Below are 21,398 nucleotides of genomic sequence, written 5' to 3'. Positions count from 1 at the left end.
CTGAGTCCAGGCCTATCTGATGTCTGACCCCACCTTGCGTCATGGAACTATGGGTCTCATTTGTCTTTCTGCTCAGCCCTCCTCGGAGGCCCAGTCTGCACCTCAGCTTTCCCCTCAAGTTGAGTGGCAGGCCTGCTCTTGCAGGGGGGGCGCGAGGGGGAGGGGAGGAATAGAGCTATGGGGGGTGGAGAAGGGGTGGGAAGGGGAAGTCATCAGAGAAAAGGGAGGTCTATGGGGTCCCATGCAAGCACATCATGGCACTGGGTACGAGGGAACACAGGGAGGCAGGCCCAGGGAAGGGAAGGACTCCAGTCCCTCCAGGAGAGCAGACCTCTGCATTTAATGCTGGCCTCACCCCTTAATCCTTGTGAGCTGAGGGACAATGGGGTCATGCCTGCCTTTCATTCTCTTTCAAATGAAGACAGCAGCCTTTAGAGGCCATTAAATGAACTCAAGGCGCAAGGAAGAGTCAACTCCTGGGTCGGTGGGCACTTTCACACCACTAAGTCTCAACATTAAGTTGCATTGTTATGGTTCTTGCGGTCATGTTGCCCCAGCTGGGGCAAGGGGTGGGGGAGGGTCGTACTCACGTGACAACTCCTGGCCCTGGACCTTCCCTTTCTTTATATCAACGCCCTGCAATCAGAGACAGGCACAGGTGTGGGTTACTCCTGGGGCAGCAGAAGGCCACACGGCCACACCTCAGTCCAAGCGGGTTTTGCAGACTTCATTCCTCTCCCTGAGGGAGTAAGATAGGAGAGTAGGCACGGGTATGACTGCTCCTGGGACACATTCCAGAACGGGCTCTGGGGCTTAGAATTGTGCCTTAGGGGGTCCAGGGAGAGAGGACAGACACAGGCATTGCTGAGGGCGGCCTGGGGGGTGAAAGATGGACCCCCCTGTCCCCTGGAGAGGGCGAGCTCCACTCCTCCTCTGCTCACTGGAAGGGCGGTTCCACTCCCATCATCTGTGTCCCCAGACTGGGCACGGGACACAGTCTCTGCCTATGGGGTCTGGTGAGCTCTAACGCAGGGGCTGACAATGCTCACAGCCTTACTAGGCTCTCTTTGGGGCCTTCAGCACATTAGACCAGTGGCTGCCTGAGGAACCAGAAGGGCAGGGATGGCAGAAGGAGGCTGGACTGCTGATTCTGAGGCAGCTTCTTTCCCAGCCTTGACTGGACTCAGCCCACAACCCCTGGGCAGATTGTTTGGCCTCAGTTTCCCTCTTCTTCCTTCCCCTCCCTTCTCCCCTCTGCTCTGCGTCTGTGGGATAATGAGGCGATCCCGGGGGCGGGTGCTAATTATTGTTTGTGCAGGACCGGGAGATGCTCAGATGAAAGGGACTGGAGCCGGGCCCCTGGGTCTGTGCCACAGCTCGGGGGCCCCTAGGTGTGGGGTTTTATGGCCTTAATGATGGTGATTAGCATGGCTCTTCATTGCTTCTGCCAACACCTAACTGTGCCCTGGCCACCTTTCCACCGAGCCCTCCTGGTCCAGCCTTGGCTCCTTCCCCTGGCAGAGGTCCTCGGGATAAGGCTTTGGAAGGGGGAGCTGTGAGATTCCCTCTCATTTCTCTGCTGAGGCTCTCAGGGTCAGCTGGGTGACCCAACTCCTAGTGCGGTTTACCTTCTACAGAATTAAAGCCCCACCCACCCCTCTTCTTGAAGTACCCTACCCCCATCTCTTCCACTTTGGGCTGTAGCCTGCCAACTGTTCTTATTTTGGGTCTCCTTGGCCAGAACATCCCTTCCCCGAGGCTCATCCCTGTCTATATTACCTCTGGTTGGGAGAGAGCTTGGGGCGGGTGGGGGAGACTGAGACTGCAGAATGGGCCCCTCCACCTTGGGCTCCCTTCCCACTTGGTTGTCCTCAGCCTGAGCATTCGAGATCTCTGTCCCCTGGCACCCCGCGCCAGCCCCCCTCATGCCGTCTTCTCTGCTCAGGAACATCCAGGCATGCCAGCTGTGCCTTGGCCTGCTTTCAGCAGGGTCCCCCCACCCCCGCCCCCAGTATCAGGCCCTGTCTTACCGGCCCTGCATGGGGCCCCCACTGTGACCTGCAGGTTGAGAAGCCAGGGGTCACCAGGGTAGGGGAAAGGGGGCAGGGAACAGAGGCCCCTTTCCTTGATACCCGTCTCTCTCAGGAGACAATGTGAGGGCCCAAGCCCTAGCAGCCCCTCTCCTGAATTGGCTGTCTGGCTCTCTGGTGGCTCTAGCACGACTGAGAGAGATGGGGGCTAAGGCCCAGGGCGGCCCAGCCCAGCCTGCTGAGCTCCCAGCCTCCCCCTCACTTGTCTCCAAGTCAGCCCAGCCAGCGGTTTGTTTAAACAAAACAATAGCAACCTAAGCTGGCTCTTTCTTTTCAATTCCCCACAGGCTTGGGTCCCACCCAGAGTGATAAACGGCCTCTCTCCTCTGAGTGAGTGCTGGGAGGGCTGGGGGGCGGGCTGGGGGTGGTTGCTGGGCCGGTAAGGTCAGTGAGTTTGTGCAGAACGGGGTGGAAAGTCTGATTGTAGCCTTGATCAGGGTGGAAAGGCTCTGTTTCCCCTCCCTTTCACTCCGGGGAGTCTTTTCTCATCTACTGGGGCCAGCTTGGCAAAGACAGACGTGGATTCAGTGAGTAAAGCCAGCGGCCTTTCCTGCCCGCCTTCCCTGGGGGAGCTGCCCTTGAGCTCCGCTGAGGAAGCTGCTGGGGGAGCCTGGAGCAGAGGGCATTGATGGCTTGTGTTCTTAGGGTCTCTCTGGAGCTTGTCCTGCGGACAGGTGCTGGTCCTTGGAAGGATGAGCAGGGAAGGAAGTCTCCAAGGAAGGACCAGGCTGCGTAGGGGCCTTCCCCAAAGAGCCTGTGGTCAGTGTGGCTGGTATTTATTCAAGCTGAGTTGAAGATTGGCTACACTCCCTTTGGCCATAAACCTTCCTTCATTGGTCTGTTCTGGGGAGTAGGGGGTGCTAAAATTTCCACCACATGATCAATATGTGATAGGGTCTTAGGAAATCAAACTCAAAGGGTAAGAAAACTGACTCTCCAACGGGCTCAAACTGCTTGTCCAGAGCCACAGAGTAGTGAGTGGGAGAATCCCAGAATATTCCAGGAGGAGGAAGCCTAGACCCTTTGACCCTTGAGACCTAGCTCAGGAACTCATGTCTTTTGACACATAGTGCCATCTTATGCTTTTTTTCTACGACAATCCCATCACTTCTCCAGGCAGCATGGCTTTAGGAAGACTGTTGTTAAAATACATAGATATTACCTAGAAGCCTGGGGCACAGTGGAAATGGCTACATGGTTCCCTGCCCCCAGCTCCCCACCCCCATATGAAATCCTGAGCTCTCCCGAAGAGTCTTCACGGATCGGAGTACCTCATTTAGCCTGAGATGACCTTAGGAACCCGGAAATTTCTGGGGATGGATGAGATTCTGGAACATTCTAGTGGAATGTGTGTGTGTGGGGAAATCTCTAATTCTGAGCACTTCCTAGGAAGACAGGACTGAGGAAAGGGTCTTGAGGGTGGGCAATGAACCCAGCATTTGAGGGACAGAGCAGTCTGAGCAGACAAGAGTTTTGGAAAGAGGGCATGCAGCGGAGGAGGGGCTGCTGAGAGCTCTCCCAACCTTGGCTTCCTCCCTGGCCGTCCCCCCTCCTCCAGGTATACTTCTTCTCTTTAAGACGGGCCTAGCCCAGACAAAACCTCCTTTCCCTTACTATATGCTAAGACAGATTGACATTTTCAAAAGGAGCTTGTCTAAATGCTAAGGTTAAAAAAAAGGAAATAATTATAGAAATTATAAACAGTGTAGAAATTGTCAGGTTTCTGATCCTCAGGAACACGGAAAGGACCAGGGTGGCTTTTTGAGGATAGTGGAACAGGAACCCCTAAGGTGTGAGGGCAGTGTGCTTGGGAGGATGTCCAGGGCCCTTCTAAGTGTCCAAGACTAGATGACCTTGGGGAGGCAACTCTTTTCCTAATCAGCATCCTCTGTCAAGGGGAAGAAAGGAAGGGGTGAAAGGTTGTTCAGTAGGACCCTTAAACACTCAGGATATTAAAAAAAGTCTCTTCTTTTTCTTAGAAGTTGGTCCCTGGTGTGTGTGTGCACACGTGTGTGTGTGTGTGTGTGTGTGCATGGCAGAGATGCGCACGACTGGCATAGAAAGAGTCACACGTTATTCTAATTGCAGAGAAGAAGCTTGGCTCTATGGACAGTTCAGAAGAATTTCTGGGTTTACAGACTTGAGATTTCCTTTCCACCCCTCCGGCCTCAGAGCTCACGGCTTCTCTGTCAACTTACTTTGGACCTGGCACGTCAGATGCTTAGGTGGAGTTGAAACTCAACTGAGAGTCATGGCCACTCCAGTCTTGGCCCAGGGTAGATACAGACTGCCCCACCAGACTTGCTCCGATCAAGTAGAGGGCACAGTTCTGGAAGCTGGGGTCTGCTCCCCACTACTGCTATCTGACATTGGCAATGAGGTTTCAGTTCTTCTTCTCCAGGGCTCTAACCAATGCATCCATCTCATGGCAGCCCTTGCTGGGGAAGGGCAGAGCTCAGTCTCCCAATTCAGTGGAAGGAAACCCAGAGGAGCTTAGTCTCTCAAGGGCAGGGATAGCATCCTGCCCATCTCTGTAGCCCCTAAGATGCTTGGCACAGAGCCATGGACGTTGTCAATGCCCAGGCTCACTCCCCAGCCCTTGCCACCTTGGTGCTCTCCAGCTCTCCTTCCAATCTGCTTCACCTGGTCCCAGGGCCTCCTCTGGCCTCTAGGGCCTGCTTCACCACCTGCACAATAGGGTAGACATGCTAGGGTGTTAACATTCCCTGGCAACAGCTCCTAACCAAGGGCTGATGGAAATGGTGCGTAAATACTCCAGCTCCTCCCATCTTGGGGAAGTGATGGGCTGTGATTTCATACCGGCTCTGGCCACCCAGAGTAGAACTAGTTTGCCCATGAACCTCGACTGAATGCCCTCCTTTTTCCCTTCTTACCCGGTCCCTTACTGGGGCTTCCTCGCGTCCCTTTGAAAATTCATTACTTGCACGAGACTCCTTGTCTCGAGCTCTGCTTTGGGGCAACCCAAGCTAAAACACTACGGGTCTAACACACATCTGTGGAAGGAGTGGAGAGAGGAATGAAGGCTTTGTTCAATGTGTCACAGGTAGCTGGCCTTGAGGCCAAGACTAGAAGAAGCCTCTCCTCCTGGCTCTCTGTCCCATTCTCTTCTGATGGGACACACTGCCACTGTCCGGACCCTGATCCTTCCACCCTCCCAGGCCGGGTCCCAGAGGTCTCTGATACATTAAGCTTTTGGAGTAGCACAAACAGATGAGCCAGTTAGATGAAAGACACCTCTATCCTGGGACGCCTGGGTGGCTCAGTTGGTTAAGCAGCTGCCTTCGGCTCAGGTCATGGTCCCGGTGTCCTGGGATCGAGTCCCACATCGGGCTCCTTGCTTAGCGAGGACCCTGCTTCTCCCTCTGCCTCTGCCTGCCATTCTGTCTACCTGTGCTTGCTCTCTCTCCCTCTCTCTGACAAATAAATAAAATCTTTAAAAAAAAAGAAAAAAGACACCTCTATCCTTTGTTTCTTGTGCATGGCATCAGCTTCTCGAGAATCACAGGTCCCGGGGCTCCTCTTCCCCAGCCTGGAGAAGCCTTAGGTCAAGCCTACCCGCGACACGGAGGCCAGATTTAGGTTGTGAGATCTGGTGGATGGGAAAGGGCCTGGCTCAGCGCTGGGCCCAGCAGAGACGGCCAGCCTGGTGTCCTCATTCCCCTTCAATTACCTACAGGCAACTGTCCGCCCACCTGGGCGTTTGCGAAGGCCCCAGGTGCTCGGGCTTGCTGACCCCTGGAGTAGAGGGTCAGCAGCACATTTCCTAGAGTCTGCGGGAGATGATTTAATCTCTTCACCCACTTCTTCCCATCTTAGACAGGAGGATTCAATCACTTCCCCTGCCTGACTGCCAACCTCTGCCCGAGTGGGGAAGTTTCACTTCTTGATCTCCGGGGTAGGGGGGGCAAGGGGGAGTGGAAGAGCTGTCAGAAGAGTCCTGGACTTGAAAGAGGTTGTGGGGATAAGGGACAGTGAAGGGAGACATGAATGAAACAGCACTGGGTGGGGGGAGGCGGGAGGGAAAAATACGGAACACAGAAGCAGAATTCCAGGCTCTCTGATACTGGCACCAAATAAGAAGGCTCCTTGCTGTTTTGCACAGGGGCCTGCTAGCTGCCAAGTGGCAAGGGATCCAGGAAAAGGCACAGGATTGCAGAAGTGCTCCCGAGCAATCTGTGTATTCTGCAATTAAGAAGGGGTAAGTAAGTGGAATGCACTGACAGCTCCCAGGCTCTGAGGTCTCCAGGGGCCACGGCTGCCAGGCCGCCAAACACCGGCTTGGAGAGGGCCCAGCCCTGGAGACCGGTGCCTGCTTCAAGGGAGAGGCTGTGATCAATTAATCCTGTGGCCTGCTTTTTTTGCCCTGAGGCCAGGGAAAGGAGGGCCGGCTACCGAGGTCAGTGAGTCCGCGGTGAGAAGGAGTCACGCACCTGAGCTCTCCTGGGAGCTGAGGGCTCTGGACTCCAGGGTGTAGGACAGCCAATTATTCTGTGCACTGGCTTCCCTCAAGAAGGGTTAACATCAAAGACCCAAGAGGCTTCTTCCTGGCTCCTTCATGGGCAGTGGGGTTGCGGGTGAATAGTTTTTAGAAAGTGCCAGTGGGCAGCCTGAAGACTTGGTGTCTTGGCAGGGACTGGTAACAGACCCCTGGGTTTTGACTCCTAGTTTGGCTTCATATCTGGGGTCAGTTACCTTCTGGGTCTCCAGACACCAAAAATGGGGAGAGGTGGGATATAGCCAAGGGGGAATCATCTGCTTCTTGTAACTAAGCAGATACTGACTAACCCGGAGAAGAAAGAAGAGCTTCACCCAGGGCTTCCCCATTCTTCCTGACACTGGGTGAAGAGGCAAGATTTCCCAAGGCCAAGGTCAAGGCTGTCTGCAGCTTAAAAAGTACAGGCTGTCCATGCCCTTTGTTCCAGGCGGCGTGGAAGGGCGTATGGTTTCCAGATAAGTCACGCTGTCTCGCACCTGTGTGTGTGTGTGTGTGTGTGTGTGTGTGTGTGTGATAATATCTAGCGTAGAGCTGGCCCTGAGGAATGAGAGCTGCGGAGATGGGGAGATGATGAGTCAATGAACAAGGAGCCCTGGGCTGGACACAGACATATGAACGAGGCACATTTCACGGTGCCGGTTCAGTGCGGTGGATCGGTCAACAAAGAAATAACTCTATTACAGGCCTAAATAACTGGAAATCTACAGGAAGTGTTGGGGGAGCTCCGAGAACAGAAGTTGTACCTGCTTGGGGGCAGTGATCGGGAAAGGCTGTCGAGAGGAGGCTGTACTCTATCTGGGCCACGAAGGATGTGCAGGAGTATTTTAGTTTTCCAGCGGACCAGAAAGGGGAGGGGCAGTGTAACTTGAGGGAGCAGCATGAACAATGTATAAATATGCAAACAAGATGTGAAAACAGCAGAGGGTCTGGAAGAAAGCTCAAGGTAAGGCTGGAAATGTAAGCCAGGGTTAGGTTTGAATGGCAGGCCATGCTTCTGAGAGTCAAAGCCACCAGCAGCCTGAACTGTGGGCCAACAGACTGTAAGCAAGACTTCTTCCCCAAGCTCACCAGCGCGTACCTGGGAGAGTCATCAGAGGGGGTCAGGGGAGCTGCCTCTGGTCAAGAAAGTATCTGGACAGAGCCAGGCCTTGGAGCATGGCCCAAGGGGCAGGTCAGAGCTGCGTGGAGCTAAACTCCTTCACCATGACCTCATTCTGAACAGGTGAGTCTGGGGCCCTCAAACACCTCCCCGTACAAATGATAACTTCGTTTCAGATCATTAAAGTACTGTATACTCATTGTAGAAAAGGTTGAAAACACAGGACCCCCCCCCCAACACACACACCAACCAGAAAGAAAAAGAAACCTCTAGATCATTCTGTGTAGAGATAAGTGCTCTGAGAACACCATGGCTCCATTCTTTGCATCTGGGTCCCAAAGTGGCTTGTCCACAGGTGCCAGCTCTGAGCCCCAGTCCCCTCTGGGGCCTGCATTAGGTGAACTCCTGTCTGACACCCTGCTCGGGGAAACTTGCCCCGAGTTGCTTTCCATCTCTGAAGCTCACAGACTTGTCTGGACCTCAGGAGAAGGCAGAGCCATTGCTCTTTGACACTTGCCTGTCACAGGTCATGCACCCTCTGGCTGCATCTCCGGGGCAGGGTGACAGAGTGCGAGTGGGAAAGAAAACAGAATAAAGGACACAACGTGCGGTCTTATTGAACCCAGTCCACTTAGAAATAGACAAATACATTAAGATAGCTGAAGAGCAAGTATCATGAGTTAAGAGCTAAATATAATTATCATGCCATAATGTGACTGGGGACTAAGACTGCCATTTCTAGATAATGGACCAAAAGCCGAGGCGTTCAGCATCGACCTCAGGTCTGCCGAGCGCCTCAGTTATCTGGAATTGCGGGGCGAATTGGCTGTTCTTCGTAAGCACGCTTCCCTGATCTCGTCACTCTTATCCTTGTAGTTCTCCCCAGCTCCTTTCATCTTAACTGTTTTGGCTACTGATCTTATTCAACAATGGTTCTTATCTTCTTAAACACACACGGAGACTACCTTATGTAATTTTAAACACCACTGCGGTTGACTCGGTGAATAACCCATTTCGCGCCCTGCTACAGCGCCAGACTGTAAATGCTGAAAAACAAATAAAACGCACGGGCCCTTTGGCCTTCTGCCTGCTCAAACTTCCTTAGGAGCCAATAATTTAATATTTATGTGGTCATGGTCGCCACATAAAGAAAGGGAAACACCTCTTGCCCGGTGCCGACAAGGCCCAGGCATTTTGCCAGCATCTTTATACAAGTTGGCTCCCTCTGGTCCCCGCCTTCCCGGACATTTCCTGCTAAGGAGCAGGACCGTCAGGAGACCGCCCCTCCCCCCTGCTCCCCACTTGGTGGACAGAAGCCGCCTGCCCTACTGAAGGAGTTGTGCCTTCATGGTCTGATTTTTGGCGGCCGCGGAACCGGGGAAGCGGTGCCGTCCTGTGAAAAGCATCCCCGCTGTATTAGTGACTGAGCTGTTCACACAGCCGTCCAAAAGGGCAAACTGGGCTTCAGTCCAATGTCATTACCAATCAGCTGCATGACTGTGAGCAAGACACTTAACTTTCTCTGAGTCTCTGCTTCCGTACCTGTGAAGTGGAAACGGGACTGATGTCTGCCTGGTTTCCCCATGGGGCTGTTGTAAAGACGAAGTTAGGAATATTCTCAAATCCCACAGTGCTGTCCCGGTGCAAGGGTCATTGTGGTTTCCCTTCCCTGGGGCTGCGCAGTGGGGGGAAGGGTGTGGTGGCAGTGGGGTGGGGAGGAGACAGGGAACCCGTCCGCCTGCCCCCTCTTGCCGTGGCAGTCCCCACGAGTCTCCTGGCAGGTCAAGCACATGAGGCTAATGGTGGTGCCGTGGGCTTGGAGGTTACTCAGCTGTGAACGTGGGCCCCTCCTGCTGGGTCTGCACTCACCCGGGGTGTGCCGAGCGCATGGTACATAATGTTTATTAATATGCCTTGATGAGGGGCATTAATATCTCTTAATGACACCATCTGAGCCCAGCCTCCTTCCTTCTCTCACTCCCTGCTCCTGTCTCTTCCCCCACCCACAGCGACATACACACTCACGGACAGAGAAAGCCACGGACAGGAGAGAGAGCTGTCGGGGAGGAGTGGCTCCGATGGGAGTCCCCAGCCCCATATGGGGGCTCCGACAGGGCTCCCGGTTCCGATGGACAGACCGAGGATCCTGGGTGGGGGAGGCAGGAGGATGCCAGGGCTCTGCTGTCGGGTAGAAACCAGGCCAGAAACCAGCAAGGGAAACAAAACAGTGGGCAAGACTTTTCCGAAACTGGTGGGGGGGAAGAGGAGTGGCAGAGGGGTGAGACAGAGGCCCAGAAACCTGGGAGCAGGAGGGGAAGAAGAAAAGTGAAGAAGAGAATGCCTGTAGGTTATTCGCAGGCAGGGTCTGGGGGAGTCCTGGGGTGGCGTGGCCAAAGTTGGAGGAGGGGAGGACAGCAAGTCACACTCATTCACACACCCTCACCCACGTTCGCACACTCATGGCCCCCCATTTGTGCACACACATCACTCACATGCATACTCAACGTGTTCACACACAGCCCCCACACTCACACAGTTAAGTGCACATGCCCACACCCCCCCACACATGCGTGTTCATAGCCACACACGTGCTCGCATATAAACACAACATGCTTACGCACACATATGCAGCTGTCACGCTTACTTACGCATATGCACCCCTCCACATGCACATGCATGTACACGTGTCCACAGCCACACACATATGCACACATAGGCTCACACGCTCAGCGTCCATGCTGACACACAGCTCTCTGCACTTGTGCACTTAAACTCAGTCTCACACACTCACATATGTGTATGTTCACACTTATATACGTGCTTGTACGCATACACGCATCTCACACATGCACACTCACACACCAACATGATACACTCATACAACACATCCTCACATATACATATACATGCATACACACCAATATACTTGCATATTCGCACACAATACTCACAATTACACAGATGCACACTCATGCACACACACGTACTCACATTATATGCAGTTGTACATGGTCACACAGACATACTCATAAAGCACACACACACACTCACACACACTCCCTCCCCCAGGCCACCCTGTGCTGGTGGGTGTGTGAGGTTCTGAGCACACTAGGAAGACCAGGGTGATGGGTCGTTGAAAAGGGGCAGCGGCAGGGGCGCAGCGGCGGGGGTGGGGGGGGGTGGGGTGGTGCTGGTTAGGAGGAAGCTAACTTGAACTGCGGAATTAGGACCAGGGGGTGTGGGAATCTCCAGGCCCCTGGCAGGAGTCCAGGACAAAGAGATGACTGATTAGGACTGTTGTTTGTGAGTAAGAACTGAGCTGTTCTGCTCCCCTGTGAGAGCCCCTGGGGTGGGGATGGGGGAGGGAAGGGGAGCCCTGGCGGGAGAGGTGATCAACCGGGTGGGGGCACCAGCCCTGCCCTTCCCCCTGCCCCAGAAGTGTGAGCTGGGGTTGGCCTGCTCCCCTCTCCTTGCAGCACAGAGGCAGAATTGGGAAATGACGGCAGTTAATCCCCCAAACAAACAGGGCTTAGGAAACTGCAGCCTCCAGAGGGAGGGAGCTGCAAGGCTACCTCCTTAGGACTAGTGTTTATCTACGACTCCCATCTCTCATCTCCAGCAGCCAGTCTTTCTGGCTGGGTGGCTGCAACCCCAGGAGGGGCACTGGAGGCACTGGGGAGGGCCAAAAAGCTTGGGGGTGGGTGGTGGGCCAGACCTCTGCTTCCCAGCTCCAGCAGGACCAAGGGGACCCAGCAACCCGCTAGCGCCCACCTGGCCTAGGGAGGGTACCCCCGGGCTTGTGGACCATTGGTGGCACTGGCGTCTGGACCTCTCCAGGGTGGCTGTGAGAGCTTCATGACACTCCCTTCCCCCAGGTTCTGTGGAGTGGAGATCACCTTCACCAACGGCTGGGACGCTGTTTACAACACCTGGCTCAGCCTCTTCACCTGCTTCTGGTTCTACTAGTCCCTCCATCTCCTCTCTCTCTGCTTAAGAGGTTTCTCACCACCCCGATCCTGTCCTGTCCTGTTATCAACTGTCAACCAGGCACTAGCCAGCAGCCTCTGGGCCTTGCTGTGCTCCCCACATGCCACCCAAGACATGCTGGTAGTTCTAGAGAAGCAGGCCACAAGGCTGGGGGCTTGGGAGCATGGGATCGCGTGTGGGGGTGGGGGTGGGGGCCTGCCCAGCCATCGTGAGCCCTCTAGCCTCCTGGGGAAACGAGGGTAGCAGTGGTGGGAGTCAGGCTCCCGGACTCTGTTCTCCGCTTTCTTTTCCTCCTCTGCCCTACTTCAGGCTTCCATGCTCAGTTCTAGTGGGACGATGAAACACAGCCTGTGCTTTTGGGCCTCTCTGTTCCTTACTGGAGAGCTCAGGCCTGGGGCTACCTTGTGAGAAAGAAGAAAGGAGGGAAGGAAGGAAGGAAGGAAGGGAGTGGGGGATAGACAGATGGACTTCCTGGGAGAAAGCTTGGGGATCGAGATTTTGAGATGAAAGAAGAAAAGATGCTGGTGAGATCTGGGCGGTTCTGGGAAATCATGTCCTCATGAGGAAATGTGGCAATAGGTAGAAACGGTTAAATCTCATTCAAATCTCATCTTGTTCTTTTCACAGGGGCCGATGGTGAACTTGGCCCGGGTCCCCTAGCCCCTGGCTACTGAAACAGCAGCAGCCGTCACCCGTCACCCAGGAGCTTGTCAGAAATGCAGAATCTCCGGCTCCACCACAGAGCTGGGAATCAGAATCTTCCTTTTAACAAGAACCTGCGGTGATTCTGATTCGTTTGAGAAGCCCTACCCCAGAGTCCTGCTCTCAGACCTGCCAGGCCACTTTCCCTGGGCTCTCTGAACCGGGCGGGGGACGTCGCTTCAGACCTGTGGGCGCATCAGTGGTCCAAGGTCCGGTCTCTCACGGGTCTCTCTCGGGTCCTGGAGCCCTTGCAGTCCCCCTTCCCGGGCACGACTGATTGGCCCTTCCCGGGCACGACTGATTGGCCCTGAAGTGGCCCTAGCTCTCAAGTCAGATTCTTTGGACCCGTCAGGCTCCTGGGCAGTCAGAGGAGATTGGGTGCACTGGAGGGGCAGGGGCTCAGCTGGGACTGGGAGGCACCAGGCACATCTCCTCCCCTGTAAACCGGCCTGGCGCTGCAGAAGCAGCCTCAGATCAGTGACCCTCAGTGTCACTTGCTGTTCGGAGCTTTTGGGTTTCTGGTGTTGGGCAGGGCAGGCCCTTTCACTGGTGGGGGACCTGTGTGGCCACACCTGGGGATAGTCTGATGGGTACTCTCGGTGGGAGGGGGTTGTTGACAAGCCCATGGGGGGGGCCCCCTTCCCCTGATCATGCTCCTCACTCCTGACCCTGTTCGGGGAACCTTTATTCCCCAGGTTTTCAGGGACCTCCGTGGGGGGAGAGGAAGAAACAAAAGAGACAAGAGCGTTGCTCTTCCTTGTAGCCTGTAGACCAGAGGAGGGCGCTGTGTGAGGCTGCACAGGTCTGGGGGTCAGGGTCTGCTCTAGGGTCCTGCTCCTAGCAGGAGGCCTGGTACTAAGGGTCTCCGTCAGCTCCTTCCCCGCAGAGATGGCCAGGTAAAGCTGTCATCACTGGTGAGCTGACAGTCTGCCCCCTCGCTCCTCAGCCATGCCCGGGCCCCGTGGTGGGCCTTTGTGCCCCTGTCTGCCCGGCTCAGGCCAGGCTTGTTCATCTGGGCCAAGGGAACAGCACATGGGGCCCACCGGGGGCCTGCCAGGCCCAGGGCTTGCTCTCATTCTCTTGTGTCACCTTTTACAGAGCCCGGCAGGCAAATGCCATCTGGGGAGCTTGGCAATTACAATGAAAAAACAACCGATACTGAGCTCAGTAAACACCGTGACCTCACAGTTGGTCTGTCTCTGGAATGTGTGGGGATGGACATAACCTCAGGGAGTGGAAGGGAGTCTGCGGGCCCCTTTCCCGCAGGTCCGCCGGCTCCCCATGCTGCCCCTCTAGTGGAGCTCATGTACGGAGGGCCTCTGGGCTGAGCCGCACAGGCGGGTGGGAAGATGGGCTGCAAGCCGGGCTTGGGGCAGGTCCCGTGCTTGGCCTCCCGCCCCATGGCATCATCATCAGTCTTCAAGTATGTTGAAATGAGCCTTTGCACAACTCCAAGGAGGGCCCAGCAGTTCCAGGTGACAGTGCCCAGGGCCATGAGGAGATGGGAGGAAAGGGGACAGGGTGACAGCAGGGAAGAATCCCAAAGAGGGTCAAGGGGCCTCCCCAGCTGCTGACTCCCCATGCTTCCCGAGCAGGGGCTGAGCGTCTCCTTCCAATCCCCCACCCGTGTAGCTGGACCTCAGTGGCCTTCTACCCAAGGAATCCGGGCTTCTAGGCTGCTGAAACTGTCCCCAGGCCATGCCACAGGGAGCCGAGACAAACTTGTCCCCAGAACTTTTTGTTGTGAGCAGTCAATTGCCCCGGCATCTGCGGCTGCGGCGCAGAGCAAGGGGTCTTTAATGAACGCAAATGACAGCTGATTAATCTGCCTCCTCTCTGTGGGGTCTGGCCACGCTCCATTCCGCCTCCACGGCCCGTGCCAGCAGGGTGGGCTCCAACCTATTACTGCTGTGCTTCCAGCCCTAATGGGGAAGAGGGCAAGCCCCCAGCCCTCGCCAGCCCCAGCCCCCAGCCTGCGGGGCTGTCATGCACGAAGGGTTGGCCCCACAGGAGAGGGCTTGGCCCCTCTGGACTCTCTCCCTGGCTGCTCCCCTGGACGAAGGGGGCAGATGGCAAGGAAAGATGTGAACAGGTGCTCAGTGGGATTTGGGCAAAAGGGTTACAGTTAGGAGGTAAGTGGGGGCACTGTCTAGACAATGGTTTTTTAGTTACTCGCTAACTGCGGCCTTAAGAAAGCAGCGGGTTCCCAGATCATTCTCACTGTGGGAAAAGGCAGAGAGAGAGAAGGATGCGCCTATGGAGAATGCTTCCTTCTCTGCTAGGTCACCTGCCCTGGCTCCTGGCTGATGTCCATGCAGCCCACATTTATTGAGGTCCTACTAGGTGCCAAGTGCAGTGTGGGTGTGCGGGTGATTTACAGTTTGGCAGGAAGACGGAATGAAGCGAGTAATTACAGATGGGATGCATGCTAAGAAGAGGACTTAGAGCAGGGAGGGCTTCCTGGAAGAAGCAGATAGATTGTCCCCCTGATAGTGGTGCTTGATGGGTAGAGGGGAGAGAGAACTGTGCACTGGGTTGGAATAGCCCCGATTTCCAGCCCTCCTCATCCCCAGGCCCCTGTCACCTCCTTGAGTTGCTGGACCTTTCCCTGAAGGGATGGAGGAGCAGGACAGGGACGGAGTCAGGCCTGGCATCATGGAGGCTCCTGACCTTCTCCTGGGTGGGAGCCCTTGCTGGGAAGCAGAAGCAGAGCTCCCTTTGGGGGAGAAACCCCTCAGTTTTTACTGCAATAAAGAAGGGGCCCCGAGCTCTCTCCTGCCACGGCCTCTAATGACGGGGTTGGGATATAATGAATACTATGTACTCATCAAGCAGGCTTATGACCGCCCTCATTTCACGGACCCCTTTCATCCTCACCCATTCCCAAACCAGAAGGGACCATCCTCAGGGCTGAGGCCCAGGGCCTGGTGGTAGCCACAGACCCCAGCTGTTTGGGAATGGGGTCCTGTTGGTTCCTGAGCCTGAGGCCCCTCAGAGGCTGCCTTCCCCTCCTACATCCCTTATCTGTTTGAAACAGCTGAGGGAATTTAGGTCGACCTTAGGAAGTGGGCAGGGGCTGGTGAGGGAGGAAGCATGTACGCCCTGATTCTTCAGAGCCCTGTCGACACTTGTAACACGTGGCACGGAGAAAGAGCACTGAGCATTGAGCACCGGGTGCTGGCGCCACGCCCCCCCCCCCCCCCCGGGTACTGATAGGAGCTTCCAGCATCATCCAACACCTGAGAAGATCGAGACTCGTGGAGGGAGGGGCTCGGCCTGCTGAATCACCAGCAACACCTGTGTTTTGCTTGGGAGGTCTCCTGCTCCGGGACTAGCCAAGCCTGACCCTGTTTGGCTTCCTGGAGCTTGGTGAGATCACAGCCTGGGGTGATGTGGCTGCAGGCCAGTGTGACCTGCTATGCAGGGAATATTTTTAAAGAGACACTTGCCCCTGTGTTCCCAGGATCAGCATCGTGAGACACTCAAGTTGTTCCGAGTCCCCCAGGTCCCCCAAATTTGATTGTAGAAATTGGACGGGGGTACATGACATCACTTGGGGTGGAATGGGCAAGTGGAAATAAATAATCCGGTCCGCTTGCAAGGGATAAGCCTCCCCTCCCCACCTCCCAGGGGAGGGTGGGCCTCAGGGGGGGCCTGGTAATGGGTGGCATTGGAGGGAGGTCGGATGGGTAAGGATGGGAAAGCCCGATTTGTTTTCCCCAGAGCTATGGGACTATCTCACACCACGGTTTTCTTGAGCCTGCACAGAAGCCACAGGCCACCGTGACACGGTCTGCCTGTGGCAAGACACTCATGAGTGAGTCAGCCTACAGCCTCAGTGTTCCCATCTGGGAGCTGGCCCAGCCCTGCCTCCAGGGCATCTGTAGATAATTGGGGTCAGTGGAGGGCAGAGGATCCCAAGAATGTAGGTTCCTGTGCCCCTTGCCAGGATCCCGCATTCATGTTCCCTTCCCTGGGAGACAATCGGTCCTTTCTGAGGTTGGGCAGAAAAAGCCCTGCTCCCAGGTCCCACTTGGCCTCTCAGCTAGGGACACCGTGGCAGAGAAGGAACATACAGAGGCCCAGGTTTCAAGTGCTCGGTCTGGGAGAGTGGGGGAGCAGACCGCTGTGAATCACTCAGAGGCGGTGTCTCTGGTTATTAGAGCAACAGGGCCATCCTGGCCCTGTGTCGGGCACTCTCCCATCCTGAGGCATTTCAGGCACTTCTGCTCCGCTGTATCATCTCATCCTCTTTTACAAGGAGGCAGAAGGGGCCAAGATGATCATCCCCAATTTGCAGGTGGGGAACGCAAGCCTATGAGAGGTTAAGTGACTTGCCCGGGATTACAGCCAGCGGCAGAGCTGGGAAAGGAGTCCAGGTGTCCTGGCCTGTGCTCCAAGACTCCTGACTCATAGTCCACTGTTCTTTTGCCTACACCTCATAACAAAGGGGGCTGTGTTAAGGACATCAGTTGTGAGGAGAAGAGATAATTTCTTTCCCCGTCGCTGGAATTTCTCCGGTGGCCCCAGATGTGCTTCAGTTTGGCTGAAAGACCAGTCTAGATCTCCCTAGATCTCTCCTGAATCATACCCGGGCCTGCAGGCGGAAAGCTCTTCAGACAGGGACTGGCAGCCACTTGCACTAGCCCCCTCCTGACTTCAGGACCCCAGGTGCCATGGAGAGGGGATGCAGGCGGAGAGGATGGGGGTGGCCAGGTGACATGGGGAAGGCCTGGGCTCTGTGGCTAGAGGCTTCTCCCATCTGAGGCTGGGGCCTCTCCTCAGGGACAGCTGAGGTTCCTTAGGAGTGTGGCTCATGTGGTTTCTGTCTCAGACGTTCTCCTCCTTGGATTCTCTGTCTCGTTCCAGCCCAGTTCACCCTTCTCTTCCTTTGTGAAGCCTTCCTCAAAGGCATTTCCCCCAGTGCTTCCTCCCTTACACCGTGCTTGGCTCTGTGGTGGTGCCCTTTTCAGCTGAGGCCTGCAGCTGCTGCCTCTTCCCTGGCCACGAGGTCTGCCAGGGGATCTTGTCCTCTACAACCTCTCCTGCTGTGGTGGCAAGGGGAAGATGTGCAAAGTACCTGGGGCAGGAGGGGAGGGACTGACACATGAGTGCCTGCCTTGTCCATGCGCTCCACACCCATCCCAATGGCTCAGCAGGAAACTGAGTCTAGGGGAGCTCAGCCACTTGACCTGGTCATTAGGTGGCAGAACGGGAAGCGAACCCAGGAATTTATTTCAGACACGATGCTCTTTGCCTGGCCCACTATGGTCTCTCAGACTTTTGCTTAGAAGGATGCCGGAGAGAGTGACAAATCGTATTATCTACAGAATTGAATCCTGGTCGAAGGTGTTGTCTCCTGGTTTGAAAAATGCCCTCAGTCTGGCAAGAGAAGCATTTTTATTTCACTAGGTTCACCTTCCTTCCTTCTTTTCTCCAAGAGACATTTCTGCTGCGGTGAACCATGAAAAGGCCTTGGGGTGCATCTTCCCAGCACGTGGGGCAGGGGCGTCTCTCTGTCAGTCTGTTTTCTGCACGGGGTGCAGAAGCCACCCAAGAGAGTCTTGGGCACAAGGACTCATCAGTTTGGGGACAGGTTGGGCTGTTTAGGTCTGGAGAGCTATCAGATGCCAAGTCTGTGGCCCCTGGGTGTGGAGCCTATGACTCTGTCCTCTGGCCCTTTTGGAATAGGGAAGGGGGAGGTGTGTGTCAGTCCCCCTGGACTAGGACAGTCAGCCGGACCTCAGCCACAGGGACAGTCACAGGATTTCCCTTCCCTTCTGGCCCCTCCTCTCTCATGCCAGCCTCCTCCTCCTCCTCTGTTCTCTCTCCTCTCTCCAGCCTCTTTCTCTTGCGTCCTCTGTTCTGCCTCTTCTCCTCCCTCCTCCTGTCCCTTCTTTTCTCCTTCCTTCCAAGGGGACCTCAGCCCTCCACCAGGAAACAGATTTCTTCAGACCATCTGGTCTCACAGTCTGCCTCTCCTGATCAGCCCTGTCCATCCATTACAACATGCTGCGACGGCGGAAATGTTCTAGATCTGCACTGCCCCTATACTGTAGCTCCAGCCACACGTGGCTCCTGAACACTTCAAATACAGCTAGTGGCGTAGAGAAGTAGCATTTTTAAACATTTTATTAAATTTTAATTAATTTAAATTTCAGGATGCTTGGGTGGTTCAGTTAGCTAAGTGTCTGCCTTCAGCTCAGGTCATGATCCCAGGGTCCTGGGGTCAAGTCCCACATGGGGTGGTGGGGGGAGAGTCCTTGCTCAGCGAGGAGCCTGTTTCTCCCTCCACCCGCCACTCCCCCTGCTGGTGCTCTCTCTGAATAATAAATGAAATCTTAAAAATAAATAAACAAATAAATAAATTTTAATAAAGGTTAATTTAAATAAGTATGTGTCTAGTGGCTAATGAACTGGACACCAGAGCTCTAAGTGATACCAAGTGCTTGAGTCCCGGGGCGGGGGGTCCCTGGGGACACCACCTCCCCCTCATCGCCCTATCCGGGCCCTGCCACATCCCCTAAGTGCCTCTGTGTGGACACAGCTTCCCGCCCATGCTGTTTCCTGACCTGTGAGAGGACACAGAGGCCTGGGTTCTGGGCTTGGAGTTGGGTAAATGTGGGCACTGGATCTGTGAGCCTCAGTGGCCTCTTCTGTAAAATAATAAAGATAATTTCTTGGGGAAGGTGCCCATGTCCCAAGTTTCCCTTCCAGCTCTAAGTTCGATGCTGCTTTTGGGCAGCAACCTCCTATTGTCAGATCTGGGTGAGTCAGCATGAGCAGCACGGCAGGTGGGGTGTGTGTGTGCATGTGCATGTGTGTGCATACGTGTACACGTACACGTGTGCATCCATGGAAGAGGAGCTGTGAGGGATGGCAGTGAGACCCTGGGATCCTGCTTCGCAGTCTGACCCTGCCTGATTGAATGGCCTGGGACTAGGAAAGGGGTTAAAGGCTCCACGATGAAGGGAATTTTGCAGCCTGACTCCACTCCTGGCAGGCGTTTTTGCCTGCTCCTTGGCCCGGGTGCTCCAGCGATGCCCCAGACTTCCTCTTCTGCCATAAAAGTCTCCCGGAAAGTCTTCCCACAGAAGCCCCGGGGGCTTTCTCAGGGAATGTGTGAGTGTGTGCACACAGGCACTGTGGAGCAGGAGCCCCAGGCCGCGTGCACGCTCTCCCACGAAGCTGCTGGCCCTGGCATTGGAGGGGGTGTCTGTCCCGGCCTGAGGGGAGGGGGGATGGGGCTTCTCCTGGACCCAGGCCCTGGCTTATGCAATGCTGGGACTCTTAGTCATCTTGAAGGACTTGGACACTCATGCACACACATACACACACGCACACACGTGGATACACTGTGTAGGTAGGTGTGTGGAAGGAAGATAAATTAGCCTTTGCTGCTTTGCCCTCCCTCCAAGCTTCTGGTGCAGCTGATCTCCCCACATCTGGAGAGAATGGGGGCTGTGGGAATCCCTCAAGACGGGGCTGTTCTCAGGCTCCTCGAGGGTGATGGAGGCTCTGAGCCCATAGCTGAGGTTGGAGGGACCACAGAGAGGAGACCTCTGAGGGCAGGGGAGAGAAGCCCGCCAGCCAGGATATGATGGGACGTGACCACAGTGTAAAGAGAAGAGGATGAATTCTCTTTTGCTCCCGAAGGTACTTAAGCCTCGGGGATCCTGGGTCACAGACCTGCCTGGTGGAGAGTTGCATCAGAGCGAAACTTCATGCTGGATGCCTTGCGGGAGAGGGCATTGAGGGCTTGTGATTCAAAGTTTCCAACCTTTAGGTGCTTGGGGTCAAATCCTCATTCTCTTCGATGTCTCCCCTCTCTGACCATTAGTCTGTGCTAGACAGGTGGAGGTGGTCGCTGGGGGTAAGTGAAGACATGTGGGGTTGAATCAGAGGTCACCAGACTTTAATCAGCCCTGAGTCAGAGAGGTGGGTGGGAACAACTTCAGGTAATCTTGGGGCTCCCAATAAGCAAGAGCTTCCTGGGAAAAGAGAACCCTCCCTGATGGGGCAGCTGTGAGGCTCTGACGGCAGACCGAACCTTTCTTTGCCATCACTTATACTCTAGGAGAGAACAGAGAGGCCACAAGTGAATGATTCAGAAGCAGATCCACCTGGAGCCAGGGAACTGGGACCAGCGGACCCGCTGGGTCCCTTCTAACTCTGTAATTCCACATAGGCACTCACCACATCAGTGCCTCTTGCTCTGTGGACCTACACTGGTCCACTGAGAGTTTGTGTGGGGGGGTGCCAGTTGTGGGGAGACATCAGTCTGTGGTCAGGGAACCGAGAGAGATGTGGGTACAGAAGTGGGGATTCCCACAGAATCCTGCTGGAGTTTCTGAATCTGCTCCAGGGTTTTTACTTCCCGGAAATAGGAAAGAGAGTGAGGATGGTTAGAAGGATCTGCAATTTGCTTTTTGGTTATGCATGGTTTTGGCAAGAAAGCTGTGGGGTGTGTTCCTCCTTTATCATAGCTGGCAGCCCAGATTTCCCACAATACGATGAGGTCTGGCTGGTAGGCACCTCCCCCAGACGTCCCTGTGGGCCTCCCCTAGGTCTCCTTGCTTTAGGTCTGTGGGCAAGAGGGACCCTCTTAGGTAATGTCAGCCCTCGGAGCACAGCTCTGTTTCCCTGACTCATGACCTCCACCTGTCCTTCTCGAGCTGGCAGCTGTGCCTGCCCCAGCCGATGTTTCTCTCCATCTCCTCCTGGAGAGGGGAGTTGCCATCCAGGGCATGGCAAAACGCAGCTTATGGTCTCCATTTGCCTCTGTCTGAACAGGTTCCCCGTACAGGTGGTCGGCTACAGGGAGGCTGTGGAAGCACAGGGTGAGTTCTAAAGCAGGGGTGGAGGGGTCCTTCTAAAGAGAGATCCTTTGGGGGGGCCCCTCCTCTGCATTTTACTGAGAAGCCAATCCAGGGTCCTTATAGGCAGCGTGTGTCTGGTACCTAGTTCTCTGAATTCCCAGTGTGAGATAATTTATAACAAATTA

The 21,398-nt window shown here is 55.2% G+C and overlaps 1 protein-coding gene across 1 annotated transcript in view; it reads right to left on the bottom strand.

Moving 5' to 3' along the window:
* The window catches only part of PEBP4 (phosphatidylethanolamine binding protein 4), a 210,553-nt gene that overhangs the window by 12,009 nt on the left and 177,146 nt on the right, over positions 1–21,398 (bottom strand). The window contains exon 5 of the mRNA XM_044225154.1: positions 591–636. Within this exon, the coding sequence (XP_044081089.1) occupies positions 591–636 (46 nt within the window). The remainder of the gene's footprint in view (positions 1–590; positions 637–21,398) is intronic.

This window comes from Neovison vison, chromosome 11 (assembly GCF_020171115.1).
Source record: "Neovison vison isolate M4711 chromosome 11, ASM_NN_V1, whole genome shotgun sequence".
NCBI classification, from domain to species: domain Eukaryota; kingdom Metazoa; phylum Chordata; class Mammalia; order Carnivora; family Mustelidae; genus Neogale; species Neogale vison.
Note: the sequence above shows the minus strand (reverse complement) of the source record. Positions and strands in the feature narration are given on the sequence as shown.